This window comes from Phalaenopsis equestris, unplaced genomic scaffold, assembly GCF_001263595.1.
Source record: "Phalaenopsis equestris unplaced genomic scaffold, ASM126359v1 Scaffold215312, whole genome shotgun sequence".
Classification (NCBI taxonomy): domain Eukaryota; kingdom Viridiplantae; phylum Streptophyta; class Magnoliopsida; order Asparagales; family Orchidaceae; genus Phalaenopsis; species Phalaenopsis equestris.
In genome coordinates, this window is record NW_018234021.1 from 160145 (window position 1) to 173781 (window position 13637).

The 13637-nt window shown below is 39.2% G+C and overlaps 1 protein-coding gene across 2 annotated transcripts; it reads right to left on the reverse strand.

The window, feature by feature from the left end:
• Positions 1–481: 481 nt before the first annotated feature.
• LOC110037109 (U11/U12 small nuclear ribonucleoprotein 31 kDa protein) lies at positions 482–13318 on the reverse strand. 2 transcript variants are annotated; one of them, XM_020741690.1, is made up of 2 exons: positions 12467–13318; positions 482–785 (listed from the first exon to the last, which is right to left on the reverse strand). In XM_020741690.1, exon 1 carries the CDS (start codon positions 13242–13244, stop codon positions 12474–12476), a length of 771 nt encoding a protein of 256 aa, XP_020597349.1. In that variant the 5' UTR covers positions 13245–13318; the 3' UTR covers positions 482–785; positions 12467–12473. The 2 variants fall into 2 exon arrangements, with proteins under 2 accessions (XP_020597349.1, XP_020597350.1); XM_020741691.1 differs by having other exon boundaries at positions 482–782; positions 12466–13318.
• Positions 13319–13637: the final 319 nt, after the last annotated feature.

Genomic DNA, 13637 nt, shown 5'->3' on the forward strand with positions numbered 1-13637 from the left:
TGATTTTTTTTTTCATGATAATAAAATTACATATGAGTACTTAAATAATCTAAAGAGAAGCTTGATTATCAACAATTGGGGCATTTACATATCTCTTATATCATGACCACCTGCAAGCTAAACACAAACAAAATTGGGGCATTTACATACATACCAACACAATTCTAATGTATTTACATATTTAACAGCTAAACTTCTATATCTACAAATACAACATCCAAATATTTATATTCACATAAAAAATATCACTATTGTTTCATTTAAAAAGTGAAACACACATTTTCATCCATAATTTTATGACACCAAAATGTCATAAATGTAAATATGAAAGTTTAGATTTAGAGATTTAAATAGATAAGAATTGTGTGGTTACTTGATATAAATTCCCCAATAAAATTTGGATAGAAATGTTACAATACATCATACAACTGGTTGTCTCATAATCACATGAAGGTGAAATGAAATAGTATCCTTTTTTTTTTCATAAATTCTTTTTGGGGTTTTCACAAACATACCAACCAAAACTTCAAATATAAGTCTCACCACTCAAGATTTAAAATTTCTAATTCAACCATCCACGATCATCCCTTTCGAAACAAACAACCCGTGAAAGCTCAATGCCATCACTTGCCCGTCAGTCGGCGCGTAGTACCGTTTTCTACTCCGTCGCTCGCCCGTGACTGTCATACGCCGTCCATTTATATTTCCCACAAACTTCAACAGTTTCCCAATCAGAGCAGTTTTGATAGAAAGATGATAGAAGGGAATTGAGAAAAAAAAAAAACCTGCAGAATAGAAAATTAGAAATTTACATAAAACAACATTGAGAGGTATTTCAGTCAAAAAAAAAGTTTGGCCTAACCTTCCATGAAAGAGATTTCGAACTAGCATAATATCATTAAATGAAATAATTTCTTGTTTATTTGTATATAAAGATATCATGCATGATTTTAGCATAACAGGCTCTTTCACAAAGACGTTGGCGAAAACTTCCATGAAAGAGATTTTGAATCTTAATGAAAACCAGTAAAGACACCACCAATAAAACAAGATTGCACGGAAATTAGAGGAAAAACTACCCAGTTCATTATAATGAATTTAAATCTCTTGCAGAAATAAAATGTTGAAATTATTAATGCCCCTAAGATTTTCAGCTGGATATGAAGGCGCAATTTCCACGAACAAGGACTTCAAAATTCATTAAATTCATGATCAATGCCCCTATATCCTCTAACCACAAAAAAAAAAAAAACATTGAATTTACATCAGAACAAAGCATACAAGTAACAGATTGGCTACCACTCAATTCTTATTTATTTACACATCAGACCGCGGCTTGATAATTTTTTTTTTTTCAGAAAAGTGCGAGCCAAATTCAACCTCTTCAAAATAAAAATAAAATTTATTGAAATAATCACAAGAGTTGCCCGTTTTTTCCTCCTAGGCTCGAGAAATTGGAGATATATATACACAAAAAGGAAATTGATATTTGGGAAAAAATCAAATATTGATTTCCCATGTGCTTTTTTGTCTCATGATAAGAGCCCACGCCATGTGCCTAAAATTACAGAGCCCCCACGCCACGGTGGGATCAAACCTTTGACGTGAGGGGACTTACAGTGACCCCGCCACCAACAGTAAATAAAATTAGTTGGAAGACATGGAACTAATAACAAGACACTAGCAGCTGTTACAGTGACTCCGCCATCACATCTAGTCCAACGCCTGATTACGTTATCCTCGGTTTTTTTTAGATTTTTGTGTGGTTTAAGATATCCAAGCACCTTCACATCTAAAAGAACGAGGTATCTTGCAGAACCCAATGATTTGCCTTAATTGGAATTGAAACCAGCTCATAAATACCCTGATTTTTCAGCATTTCGAAGGAGGTGATATAAGGCTCCATTAGCAATTTAGATGGATCATTTATAACGAGTTCACTGGTTATGAGCCTCCAGTTCAGTGGAATAAATTTCCTCCCCACTTCATAGCTGTTGTCTTTCGGAGTCTCTTTGAAATAGCACCAAAACACAAATTAGCTATAGCACAGTGCCGAGGATGGCCAAACTAAGAATTGCAGGGAAATTTCCATAGAAATTTACATACATGCCAGACAATTCTTATGTAATTATGTATATCTAACACCTAAAGTTTGATGTTTACATTTACTACACCTTGGTGTCATAAATCTATGCATAGAGCATTGTACATCTATAAGAAAAAATAATGATTGAAATATTTTTGATGTGGTGTTAAAGGTTTGAGCAGTATGCACATAAATATGAATGTTTAGGCGCTAGATACGAAAATATATAAGAATGTGGTATGTATGTTGTCTCAAAACCTATGCATTCTTAGAACAGATAATGTATAGGTGATCAATAATTTATCAGTACAAAATTCCAAATTTGAAGCATGACTTAAAACATAAATAAAAGAAGATTTACATACATACCACTCAATTCCCATGTATTCACATATCTACCAACTAAACTTCAATTTTTACATATATTCCACCTTACCTGTGCCTCCATTCACATATCTACCAACTAAACTCAATTTTTACATATATTCCACCTTACCTGTGCCTCAAAAACGTCCATTTCAGTTTTTAAAAGTTTAAATGGTTATATTTTATGTGAGATGAAAGAATACTGAAGCTAAAATGAAATAGAAGCTACTTAGTACCAATAAAATATAGATCAGACTCATAAGAATAGGCAGATCAATTGAAAAAAATAGTATTGGCATCAATTTTTGATGTCACATGTGTAGGGTGTCCACTTAATTGGCTCGAGATGATTCATTGCTCACTTATAGCATCCTATAGTTCGAGACTTCCTGACACATGTTCGGGACACAAAGCTAAGGTTTGCAGTGATTCTACCTGGCCCGGGAGGGTCCACCATTAGGTGAATTCATTAAGGACCTGGGATATGTTCGGTGTCCATTTTGGTAATCAGAGATCACTATGCACCCATTCAAAACATCCCGTGGTCAAGGGAAGTCATGGAGACCTCCTACGAGCGCTGAGAGAAATTAGGGTTTGGAACACACCCTACCCATGTCGTGGTCCGGGGTGACCGTTGGCGACGAATCCCCTGATAAGTGGCCAGTAAAAATACATATTTTAGAAGCTACAGGAAGACATTTAAGCCACACTTGGTCCCCCCGCAGCTTATAGATAGAAGAAACCCTTCGTCGGATGATCTATGCAAAAATCAAGGTTCTCGGTCCAGACCAACGCCTAGGCACTAGCCCCGGGTGCCTAGGTGCTCAAAACCGCCTCCAGGCCCTCCAAACTGAGCTCTGGGAGAGTAGGCGCCAACCTACGAGCACCTTGGTGCCAAATTGGGACGCCAAAAACACCCCAAAATGGGCATTTCCCAATCCCAGAGTAAGCGCCAGTCTCGTTCCAAAAAGTGGGTTATCTCATTTTTGGGGTTGTTTTGAACCCGGTGCACCCCCCTAGGTAGCTGAAAAGGTGGATCTATTAGGGCTTTGAGGGGATTTGCATTCGGGATGGGAAAAGAAGGTGATAATACCTCTTTTAAGCCTCTTTTGGAAGGTTCCAAGTGATCATGGCAAGGCGGGGGGCCGGTTTAATCTATCATCCTCGTCATTTCAAATCTACTACTACACATTTTTCAGTTGTTCTGGCCTTGAGAGAGCTCTTGGAGACTTGAGAGCTTGGAGCAAGAAATGGGAGCTTCATCTTCCCCTTGGAGAGAGCTTCTTGGAGGAAGTAAGAGAAGAAGGCTCTTCACCTTCCTCAAGGAGAGAAGCCAAGGGAATTGACATCTTCCAACTTCTTCTTCTTCATCTTTCTTCTTCTTCTCCAATGACTTCTTCCTTCTCCGACAAACTTTCCAGAAAGCACGGCTAGGAGAGTTTCGTCCTAGCTTGAGGGAAGAAGGACTCTGACGAGCTCACGGTCTCTCCAGCAAGGAGAGTGCATCCTACGTTGGACAAGGAGAGCTCCGATGAACTTTGCGGTCTTTCAGGCGAGAAGAGCTTCTTCACCTCTTGGGAAAAGGAACCCAACTTCGTCATCTCTCCTACCATTAGGAAAGCTTCTTTCGGAACAAACGTCAGAATTAGGAGCTTTGTGCTCCCCCCTCCCCCTGGCGACAAATCCTACAAGCACAACCTATCATTTTTTTTCATTTCTGGCACGAAATACCAAAGCCTAGGGTTGTTGGAACCCCGCATTTGTGCCGGCGATTCCATTCCCACGACGGAGGGGAACAAAATCCGTCATTTAGGCGTAGAGAACGAAAAGTCCCATGACTTTGATGTACCCTACACTATGAAGACTTTCCCCATGGAATTTCTTCGTGTTGGGCAAACAAAGGCAGCAGTCTGTCGCTTTGTGGCGACGCGCACTTCACTCCATCAACTACACTTAAGGTGGCCTGTGATATCGTTAAGACAAGCCAACTTTATAGCAAAAAACGATCATATCTCATTACTTGCATGTATTCACATTGCGTGTGTGACATGACTTCTAAAATATGCATAAACTATCTATTTTTGCATGTTATTCCATCAGCATGCCTGATCGGCGCGACTGACAATCTTTTGTCAACTCATCCGATAAGTCACACCGGCCCAATCAGATCGATATCCAATTGATATGTTCCATCGACTCGTTAGATCGGTCGCACAGGTCTGATTGGATCGATTCATATGTTCCGTCGACTCGCTTGATCGGGCCTACCGACCCAATTGGCGTGACCGACAATCTTTTGTTGACTCAACTGATGGGCTGCACCAGCCTGTTCAGATCAATCGATATGTTCCTTTGGCTCGCCCGATCAGCCCCACAGGTCCGATCGACGAGACAGAAAAATCTTTTGTGGACTCGTTCAATCGGTCGTACCGGCCCGATCGGATCGACTGATATATTCTGTCGGTTCACTTGATCAACCCCACCAGCCCGATCTGCACAATTGACAATCATATGTTGACTCATTTGGTCGGCCGCACCGGCCCGATCGGATCAATCGATATCTTTCGTCAGCTCGTACCCTCGGCCCTAACAACCCGATCAGTTCGACCAACTGTTTATGTAGAATGTTGCATCATCACATATTTGGTTCACATTGCCTGCATTAACATGTTCACACTTGCACTTTGTCATACATTTATGAGCATATGTCCTCATTCCCTCTTAACGGGCGTTCGTGCCTCCCACAGGTATAATCACTTGACAAACTTGCTCCGTGACACCTTCACATCACGGTGCCCCACGTCACTAATGTTTTCACTCACACTAGCATCCCCTCACATGTTTGCTTTGCATGACATCTTACATGATCATGACGTGCATGTTAAGTTTGCTTGAGTCACTATCCACACACTCATTCTGGACATCCACATGTCCGATTCGGGAGAAGCTTGTGCATCAAGCATACCCGGTGTGCAGTTCTCCCCAGTGAGAATTACTTCACCTTCTCTTCTTACGACATTACAACGGACTGCCATAGATTTTTCTCCGGGTCATTGCCTCCACTGCACACCCACCCTCCGGGTCAATGCCTCCACGACACACTCACCACAAGTCACTGCCTTCCCGACAAACTCACCCTCGAGTCACTGCCTCCCTGACACACTCACCCCTCGAGTCACTACTCCTCACACTCACCCTTCTGAGTCACTATTCCTTGACACACTCACTATCTCCTCGTATACTCACTCTTGCGTCACCGCCTCTTTGGCACACTCATTCTTATCTGCGTTGTATGTTTTGCATACAAATTACCGCACTGTCAGAACATTGGTCATTGATATATGCCAGCGTATACTAGTGACGAATGTTTGTATCTCTTAACAACACTCTACACTGTCACATTACACTGAATCATATTGTATTTGCACGTGCATTCTTCCATCGACTCTACGACGAAGCTGGCTAGTTAGCTGAGTGACCCTCTACTGGTCACGATGCTGAAGCTAGTATTGCTTACGAGGATTTCTCAAAAGGCAATACTAGTTATCCGCATATGTTCTAAGGTTTCAAGAGGTCTAATAGATGCCCTTAGGCATTTTATTTCTTAGGAACTAGTTTAAAAGTATAAGAGTTTACACATTTTTATTACTATATGCATCATATTTTCAAAAAAAAAAAAAAACCATTTGCATCCCTACTTTAGACCATATATGAGGTCAACCTTTTAAAACTTAAAGTTTTTTTTCAAAACTTGCATCCAGTAGTGCCTCTTAAAATCCTTGGGTCTTTAGGACGAAGGTGAAGACGACGACCTCATCAAAACATATGTCAGCCTTCTGACATAACCCTGCACTCACTAAGATGTTGTGTTAGAACACTACGTTAGATGATGTGTTAGGCTATGACTAGGATGCAAAGTAGTTTTTTCGATTTTCTAGCTGTAGTTCTCTGCCGATTTGATTGCCCTAGCCAGACATCACCTTGTGCTTTTGGCATGCTTGCATGTTTCTCTTTTCTGCAGGTGTTGTTAAGCTCCTCGGGTCAGGCATAACTCTTATGCATTGCATGTAGATAGTTTTTTCTACTAAACTTATTTTCATGCAAGTCGAGTATTTTTTTTTTTACTTCTTCTATGTATTATTTAGATACCTTAGGAGACACAATATTAGAAATAAGGTAAAGGCACAGGTTTCGGGGCGCCAAGTGGGCAGAGCCACATGATGAGGATCAGGAGTTGTTTGCTTTTATCCCGTACCTTAATTCTAAGTCTTATTGAGATATAAAATTAGGACCAGAAGCATATTTTTGCGGTGTTTGGTCACATTTTTCTGTTTCTGCCATATGTTGTCGATCCAACAGCACCCGGTCTTTTATTATTTTGTATTTGACTTGTTTTATTGTTTTTCTTGTGTGCTTGTGTGCTTGAAATTGGTTTTGTCATTTTTACCTTGTGGATTGTCTGGGAATCATGCACATAATTTTGGCTCTTCAGGACCTAAAACTTTATAAACTGTCAACAAAAAGTCTGATAATAAAATTTTGAGACTAATTAAAATTTAGGCTTAAAATATTCATGATTTTAAAAATCTGCACTTTTATTTTTCTGCAAAGCCTTTGGGTCAAATTTTAAACTGGTTGCATGCATTTATATACACCCATCCATAATTAATAGGGCTCCATATTAGGATTTATTAGATAACTATGTTATTGGTAAGCCTTGAAGAGAAGTTTCTATAGACGTTCGACCCGACTGACATAACATAAGTTTTATACTTAGCTGGTTGTCCAACAAGTTTAGACTGTTAGAGGCTTCCCCAACCCAGATAGGGAGAGTCCTTTGTTGAGAGCATTTCAGCTCTGTAGAAGGACCACTCTTTCCACTCCCCACTTTCGCAGGTATAAGTCTCACATCTACTCTTCCCTCCTACATAAGGTCATAGGACTAGAGTTTCCTTATCTTGACATTAGGGCTACCGATCTCACCTTGGACGATGTAATTCACAGATTGTTGATGAGGCGATCTTTATTTGTATTGGGTCGACAACCTTCACGACCAGATAGACTTGGGGTCCCTCAATAGCTTGAGATGACGGATCTGCGGTATTTTGACCCGGCTATATCTACTAGATTAGGATAACTCTACCTTTCTTTTGCTATCCCCTTTAAGCCCTGACAGTTCATCGATGTCGGCTCGTAGGCCCCGATTGCAGATAGGTCGCCGCCTATTTGGGATACAGTCATTCATCATCTACCCTTATGCACGGTTTGGCCTTGGAAACATAGTGTGGTTGGGACGACCCGGTTATTTCATAGGCCCTGGTCACCAATAAGCTACCATTCATATGAGATCGTGAGAGATTTATTCTCTGCCCATATGAATTGACGTGAGCTTTGAAGACATTGGGGCGCTCCTGTGAGATAACAATCCTTTGAATTCTTTTACTAGTCGTTATACAAGTGTAAGCAGTATTCCTTTTATCGAGAGTATTCTTGGGCACCCTCAAGATGTACTTAACCAAAAGGATGTGTCCCTCTCGGAGTTGCTCTTGATTCAGAACAAACACACACACTTGAATCGCTGTTTGTGGGTTGCTTTCGTAAGTCTTCTTTGCGAATATGTTTCCAAGGCATTTTCGACTCGATCTCGTTTTGGACGTACGCATTTAGGCTATCACGCGAAGTTTACTCCACGAAAGTTCTCCATGTACTTTTTCTCATTTATCTTCATTATCGTATATCCCATCATTCCTGATTCATTTTTTCTATAGATCATTTATACGATCCAGAAGAGAGATTTACTTGGAAAAGACGATCGAGAAGTTGACGAATCCTTTAAAAAAAGAGAAGAAGTGACGAAAACACAGTAGAATTTTGTGAAGAGACTATTCCAAACTATAGTGTAGAGCTACCAAAACTCCATATAAGAGAGAGTACTCGCACATCAAAATATGCAAATAAAAATATGAAAACACATCCTCAAAAGAATGAGGCTGGAAATAAGAACAAAGAAAAGGCTCAATGTTAGAAATCCCACATGAATACATTCTATTGACAAACAAGCTTAGAGTGGTGATGCAAGATAGAGTTGTAAAAAAAGTTCCTAATTTCAATTGGCTCGTTGTGGATTACAAAGTCCATACTTCCTCTGTTGGGCACTTCAACATTTTATATATCACAATAATAATCTTCATGCCTCATTTTATAATGGAACTTTCTGAATATATCTTTTGGTATATTAAGTTGACATAAATTGCTGACATGATAACTTTAACATCCTACATGCATTGATCTGCCAACATATAAAAATAACATAGTATTCCTACAAAATAATTACATATCATGAAACTGCATTCTGATACGAGGTGGCGGCCACCAAAGGTATAGCTTCTTTAAAGGAACATTTTGCTCTTTCCATTCCTTTAAGATCATTAATTTCCTAAATCTGAAATCATTTATATTGTTCCCTTCCGCAACATCGAAAAAGCCTTTGTTTGGCTTGTGTTTCAAGTTATAAGATGAAAAACATATTTGACTGACCTCAAAATATTTACTGCAGCCAGAGAATAAAAAAAATGTGAAGGTATAAAACATATGTTTTCTCTTGACTTAAAAAATATAGATGACCCGTAGAGTTTTCTTGCCCCTTTTCCAACGAGCGAGCATTAGTGAGTGCTTGCCCTTCCACGCCTTTTCCTCGCTTTTCCAATTTTCTTTCCTAGATTTTGAGGGATTTTTTTTTCCTCTTTAAAATTTCTAATTTTCTATTTTGCACGTTCCTTTCTTTTTTTTTTACGTCCCTTCTCTCCTCTTTCCATCATCACTGCTCCAATAGAGCCGGAAACTGTTGAAGTTCAAGGGAAATACAAACAGACGGCGTATGACAGCCACAAGAAAGCGAGCGTTGTGCGAATTGGTGCTAAGCACTGAGCTACGGGCAAGCGACGAGGGTAAGGATCAATCACAAGGTGGCTATTTCAAAATAGACGAAGAATTTGGGTGGTTGAATAGTAAACTTTGAAGTTTGGGTGCTGATAGTTTTATATCTAAAGTTTTGGCTGGTATGTATGTAAAAACCCCATTATTTTTTGAATTGCACATCTTTTGTTTCAATCCAATCATAAATAATTGGAATATAAATGTAGAGAGAGAAATGAGCAAGAGAAGGCGGCAAAAGGAATCACTATTATGGAAAAAAGAAAATTTTTATCTACCGAATTTGAGAGAAGAACGAAGGCAACTTGAGGAGGTTGACGAGAGGATTCGACACATAGGAAATTGTTAATATAAGAAATCAAAGGAAGATAGAAAACTATGAAGAGAAAAGAGAGACACTTTGAGATGCACAAGAAGTTTTGATTACAATGTCATTCATGGTTAAATTAAGGGCCATTTACATAAATACGACCCAATTCCTATATATTTACATGTCAAAAAACTAAATTTTATATTTTACATTAATACCACACTTAAATATTGTTAACATAATAAATGCAAACCATTTAAATTTTAATCTAGATAATTTCTAATAGATTAGATAAATCTTCAAATAATCAGAAAACAAGCTAAATTGTTTATAATCAATCGCATAAGAGAAAATCAATAGAACCAGATGATATCCCAATTGAAGTGTGAAAATATTTAAGAGATTTGGGAGTTTCTTGGCTTACTAAACTCTTTAAAATTATTTTAAAAGCTAAAAAACATACCTGAGAAGTGGAGAAAGAGTATTTTTTATTCCTGTTTTTAGAAATAAAAGGGATGCACAAGAGTGTGCAAATTATAAATGAATTAAGGGCCCGTTTGGGGCAGCTTATAAGTGCCGCGTTTTTAAAACAACGCCTCACTATTTGGAAAACAGTTTTCAACAGTTTATCCAAAAAAAATGGTTGGGTTTTTACACTAAACGCAGGTCGCGGGTCGATCCCTGCGGGTCGCATTTCAGAATAAGCTGTTTATCTAGATAAGCACAAGCTGCGCCAAACGCACCCTAAGTTGATGTGTTATAGGTTAAGACATGATAAAAATATTTTTCATAGTCAGTTTGAGGTTATGTCGGACAGGTCTACCATGAAAGCTAAGCATTTATTGAGAGTTTTGGTAGAGAAGCACATAGAGAATAAGAAGGATCTACATATGTTTTTTATTGATCTAGAAAAAGATTACGATAAAGTCCTAAGAGAAGTCCTTTGGAGAGTTCTAGTGAAGAAAAGTGTTGATATGACTTATATTCAAGTCATTAAAGATATGTTTACTAGAGTTGTTACTTATGTTCGATGTTCGAATAGGAGGATTGAATAGGAGGATTAACCAAGTATTTTTGTTTTAATAATGGATGCTCTTACTGGACATTTACAGGAGGATGTAACTTAATGTATGTTTTTCGCTGATGATATAATTCTTGTGAATACTAGAGAAAGAGTTCAGAAAAAAAAACATGAATTATGGAGGTCTACATTAGAGTCTAAAGGCCTTCGTTTAAGTTGAGCTAAAATTGAATACATGCATTGTAATTTTAGTAGTAGTAGTTCTAGTAGCAGAGTTGTAACTATAGGTGATCAAATCATTCAAAGGTGTGAATGTTCTAGATTTCTCGGGTCAATTGTTCAAAGTGAAGGTGATATAGAAGGGGATGTTATTAGTAGAATTCAAATTGGTTGGTTGAAGTAGATGAATGCTTCGGACCTATTGTGTGATAGAAATGTATCGCTTAAACTGAAAAGAAAATTTTATAAGATGGTGGTGAGATCTGTAATGCTCTATGGTGCATAATATTGGCCTTTAAAAGAGAATCATAAAACAAAGTTAAGTGTTGCTGAGATGAGCCCGCTTAAGTGGATGAGTGGCCTGGCACTTAAAAATAAAATGTGAAATGAATATATCAGTGATAGGGTTGGTGTAGCTCCAGTGGCAGATAAGATTAGAAAGAAAGAGTCGTCTTAGATGTTTTGTTCACATTAAACATCGACCATCTGATGATCCAGTTAGAAGAGTGGATGTTTTAGTTTCGACAAATGTTAAGAAAGGCAGAGGTAGATCTAAAAAGACTACGACATATTTTATAAAAAAATGATCACAATATGACATAATGGAGAAAAAAGATTCAAGTAGCCAAACCCACTCAGTGGGATAAAACTTGTTGTTATTGTTGTTGTTGTTGTCATTGTTGTACCATGTTCACGTGTATATGTTTTTCTACTTATGTAGCTCAAGTATAGCACTCCTATAACACTAAAGTATGGATTCAAGCATATAAACTAGGAGTGTCACAGGGAAAGACCACTAATGAAGTGCATCAAATTATTTGTACTCAAAGTCATGAACTTCCCTCAATCTAATCAAATACCAACATTCTCACTTTAAATTCCCTCTCTCTCTCTCTCTCTAGTTGTTTCCTGTTAGTCTTTTTGGTAACATTAGAATACTATTTCTTGGCAATTTTGGATCCATCCTTAGGCACAACTTCGTAAGAAAAATACAAGTTCCTAATTACGCCTATAAATCACTCTGCCAATGGAAACTCACTTTCATTCAACATAGCACGCTCATAAATTAAGATATGTTAAGAGTTCCCTGACCCTTGTGAGATCACAATCCCTGCTTTTCCCTTCCATCCTTACATGTAAAAAAGAGAACTAAATCAATATCTCTTTAATCATAGCTATTGTAGGATTCCAATCAAAATTTAGATGGCTGAAGATGCTGCAATTGCCAAAGAACCCTCAAATCACGGAGAAGCAACTTAATTAAAACCAAGGTTCATATAATTACTTCTCATCCAGATAAATGTATGTTAAAACCATAGATATTTAAGCCCTAAGCAGATCATATGCATCCAATTCAACGAAAAAAAAAAAAAAAAGATAAAAAAAGACAATAAGCATACTACTCATGGGCTTCATAGTACCCTGTATCAAGTAAGAATTACAACGCATATCACACACCACGTGATGCAAATGCATGATCAAATATAACCCACGAAGTAGGAAATGTCTCATATAGGATGAAGGAACATACCGAATGACTACTCATCATCGTCGCTTTCGTCGCTAAAATAACTCAACTTCTTTTCCTTCTTCTTCTTTTTCTTAAAATCTCTGCCCACTTTCCTCCCCTCAGCTTTCTCGTCCTCTCCCCTCGTATCGACCACAGAAGCCCAGTTATCCTCCTCAAAATTCGTGCCCTCCCAGCCATCCGAGAAATCGTCTTCCCCGCCATCACCAACACCTTCCCTTCCACGCTGCGCCACTCTTCTCATCCTCTTCGGATTCGGCCTCTCTCTGGCGCCAAGTTGATTCCTCGGGCACTCGTAGGAGAGATGGCCCTCCTTTCCGCATTCGTAGCACCGGCTCTTGTCCTTGTACACCCTCCGACGGATAAACTCGGCCGCACGGCCATTGTCGGCTGCAATAGATGCTGAGATGGTGCGTCCGTAAAGGATCTTCTTGTTCACGGTGCGAACGGCGGCAGCAGCGTCGTCTCGGGAGACGAAAAGGATGAAGGCCACGCCGCGGCTCTGGCGGCTGTCGCGGTCCTTAACGATGGTCACGCGCGCGACCTTGCCGAAGGTGGAGAAGATGGTGTGGAGGTCGGAGTTGGTCAGCGAGTAGTCGAGATTTGAGACATAAACCGTTGATTTGGAGGGTGCGAGGCCGCCGCTGCCGCCGCTACCGCCGCCGGAGTTAACCTTCGATGAAGAGGCCGATGCGGCGGGACCATGGCTGTCGGATGCGGATGGAAGGGGATAGCGGAAGAGGATCTCATCGTCATCATCGGACCGCTCTCGCCGAACCATTATCCGTCCTGAAGCTCTCTCTTCGATTATGGGTACTATACTACTATTCGCGGATTTAACGTGTATTTGACCTAAATCCTGCCAAGAATGTCAGTTTAGACAAAATAATAGCTATTTATTTCGGCCCTAAATCCCTGAGCCGTTTGGGGCAGCTTATAAATGTGAGCGGCACCTTCATAATGAGCCGTCTGGGGGCAGCTTATAAATGTGAGCGGCACCTTCATAATATCGTCTCACAATTTGAAAAATACGTTTGGACAACTTATTAAAAAATACGGTTGAATTTTTACACTAAACAGAGGTCGAACTCCGCGAGCCACCCGCAGGCCGCATTTCAAGATAAATTGTTTATTTGGATAAACACAAACTGCCCAAAACACAACATAAATCTGT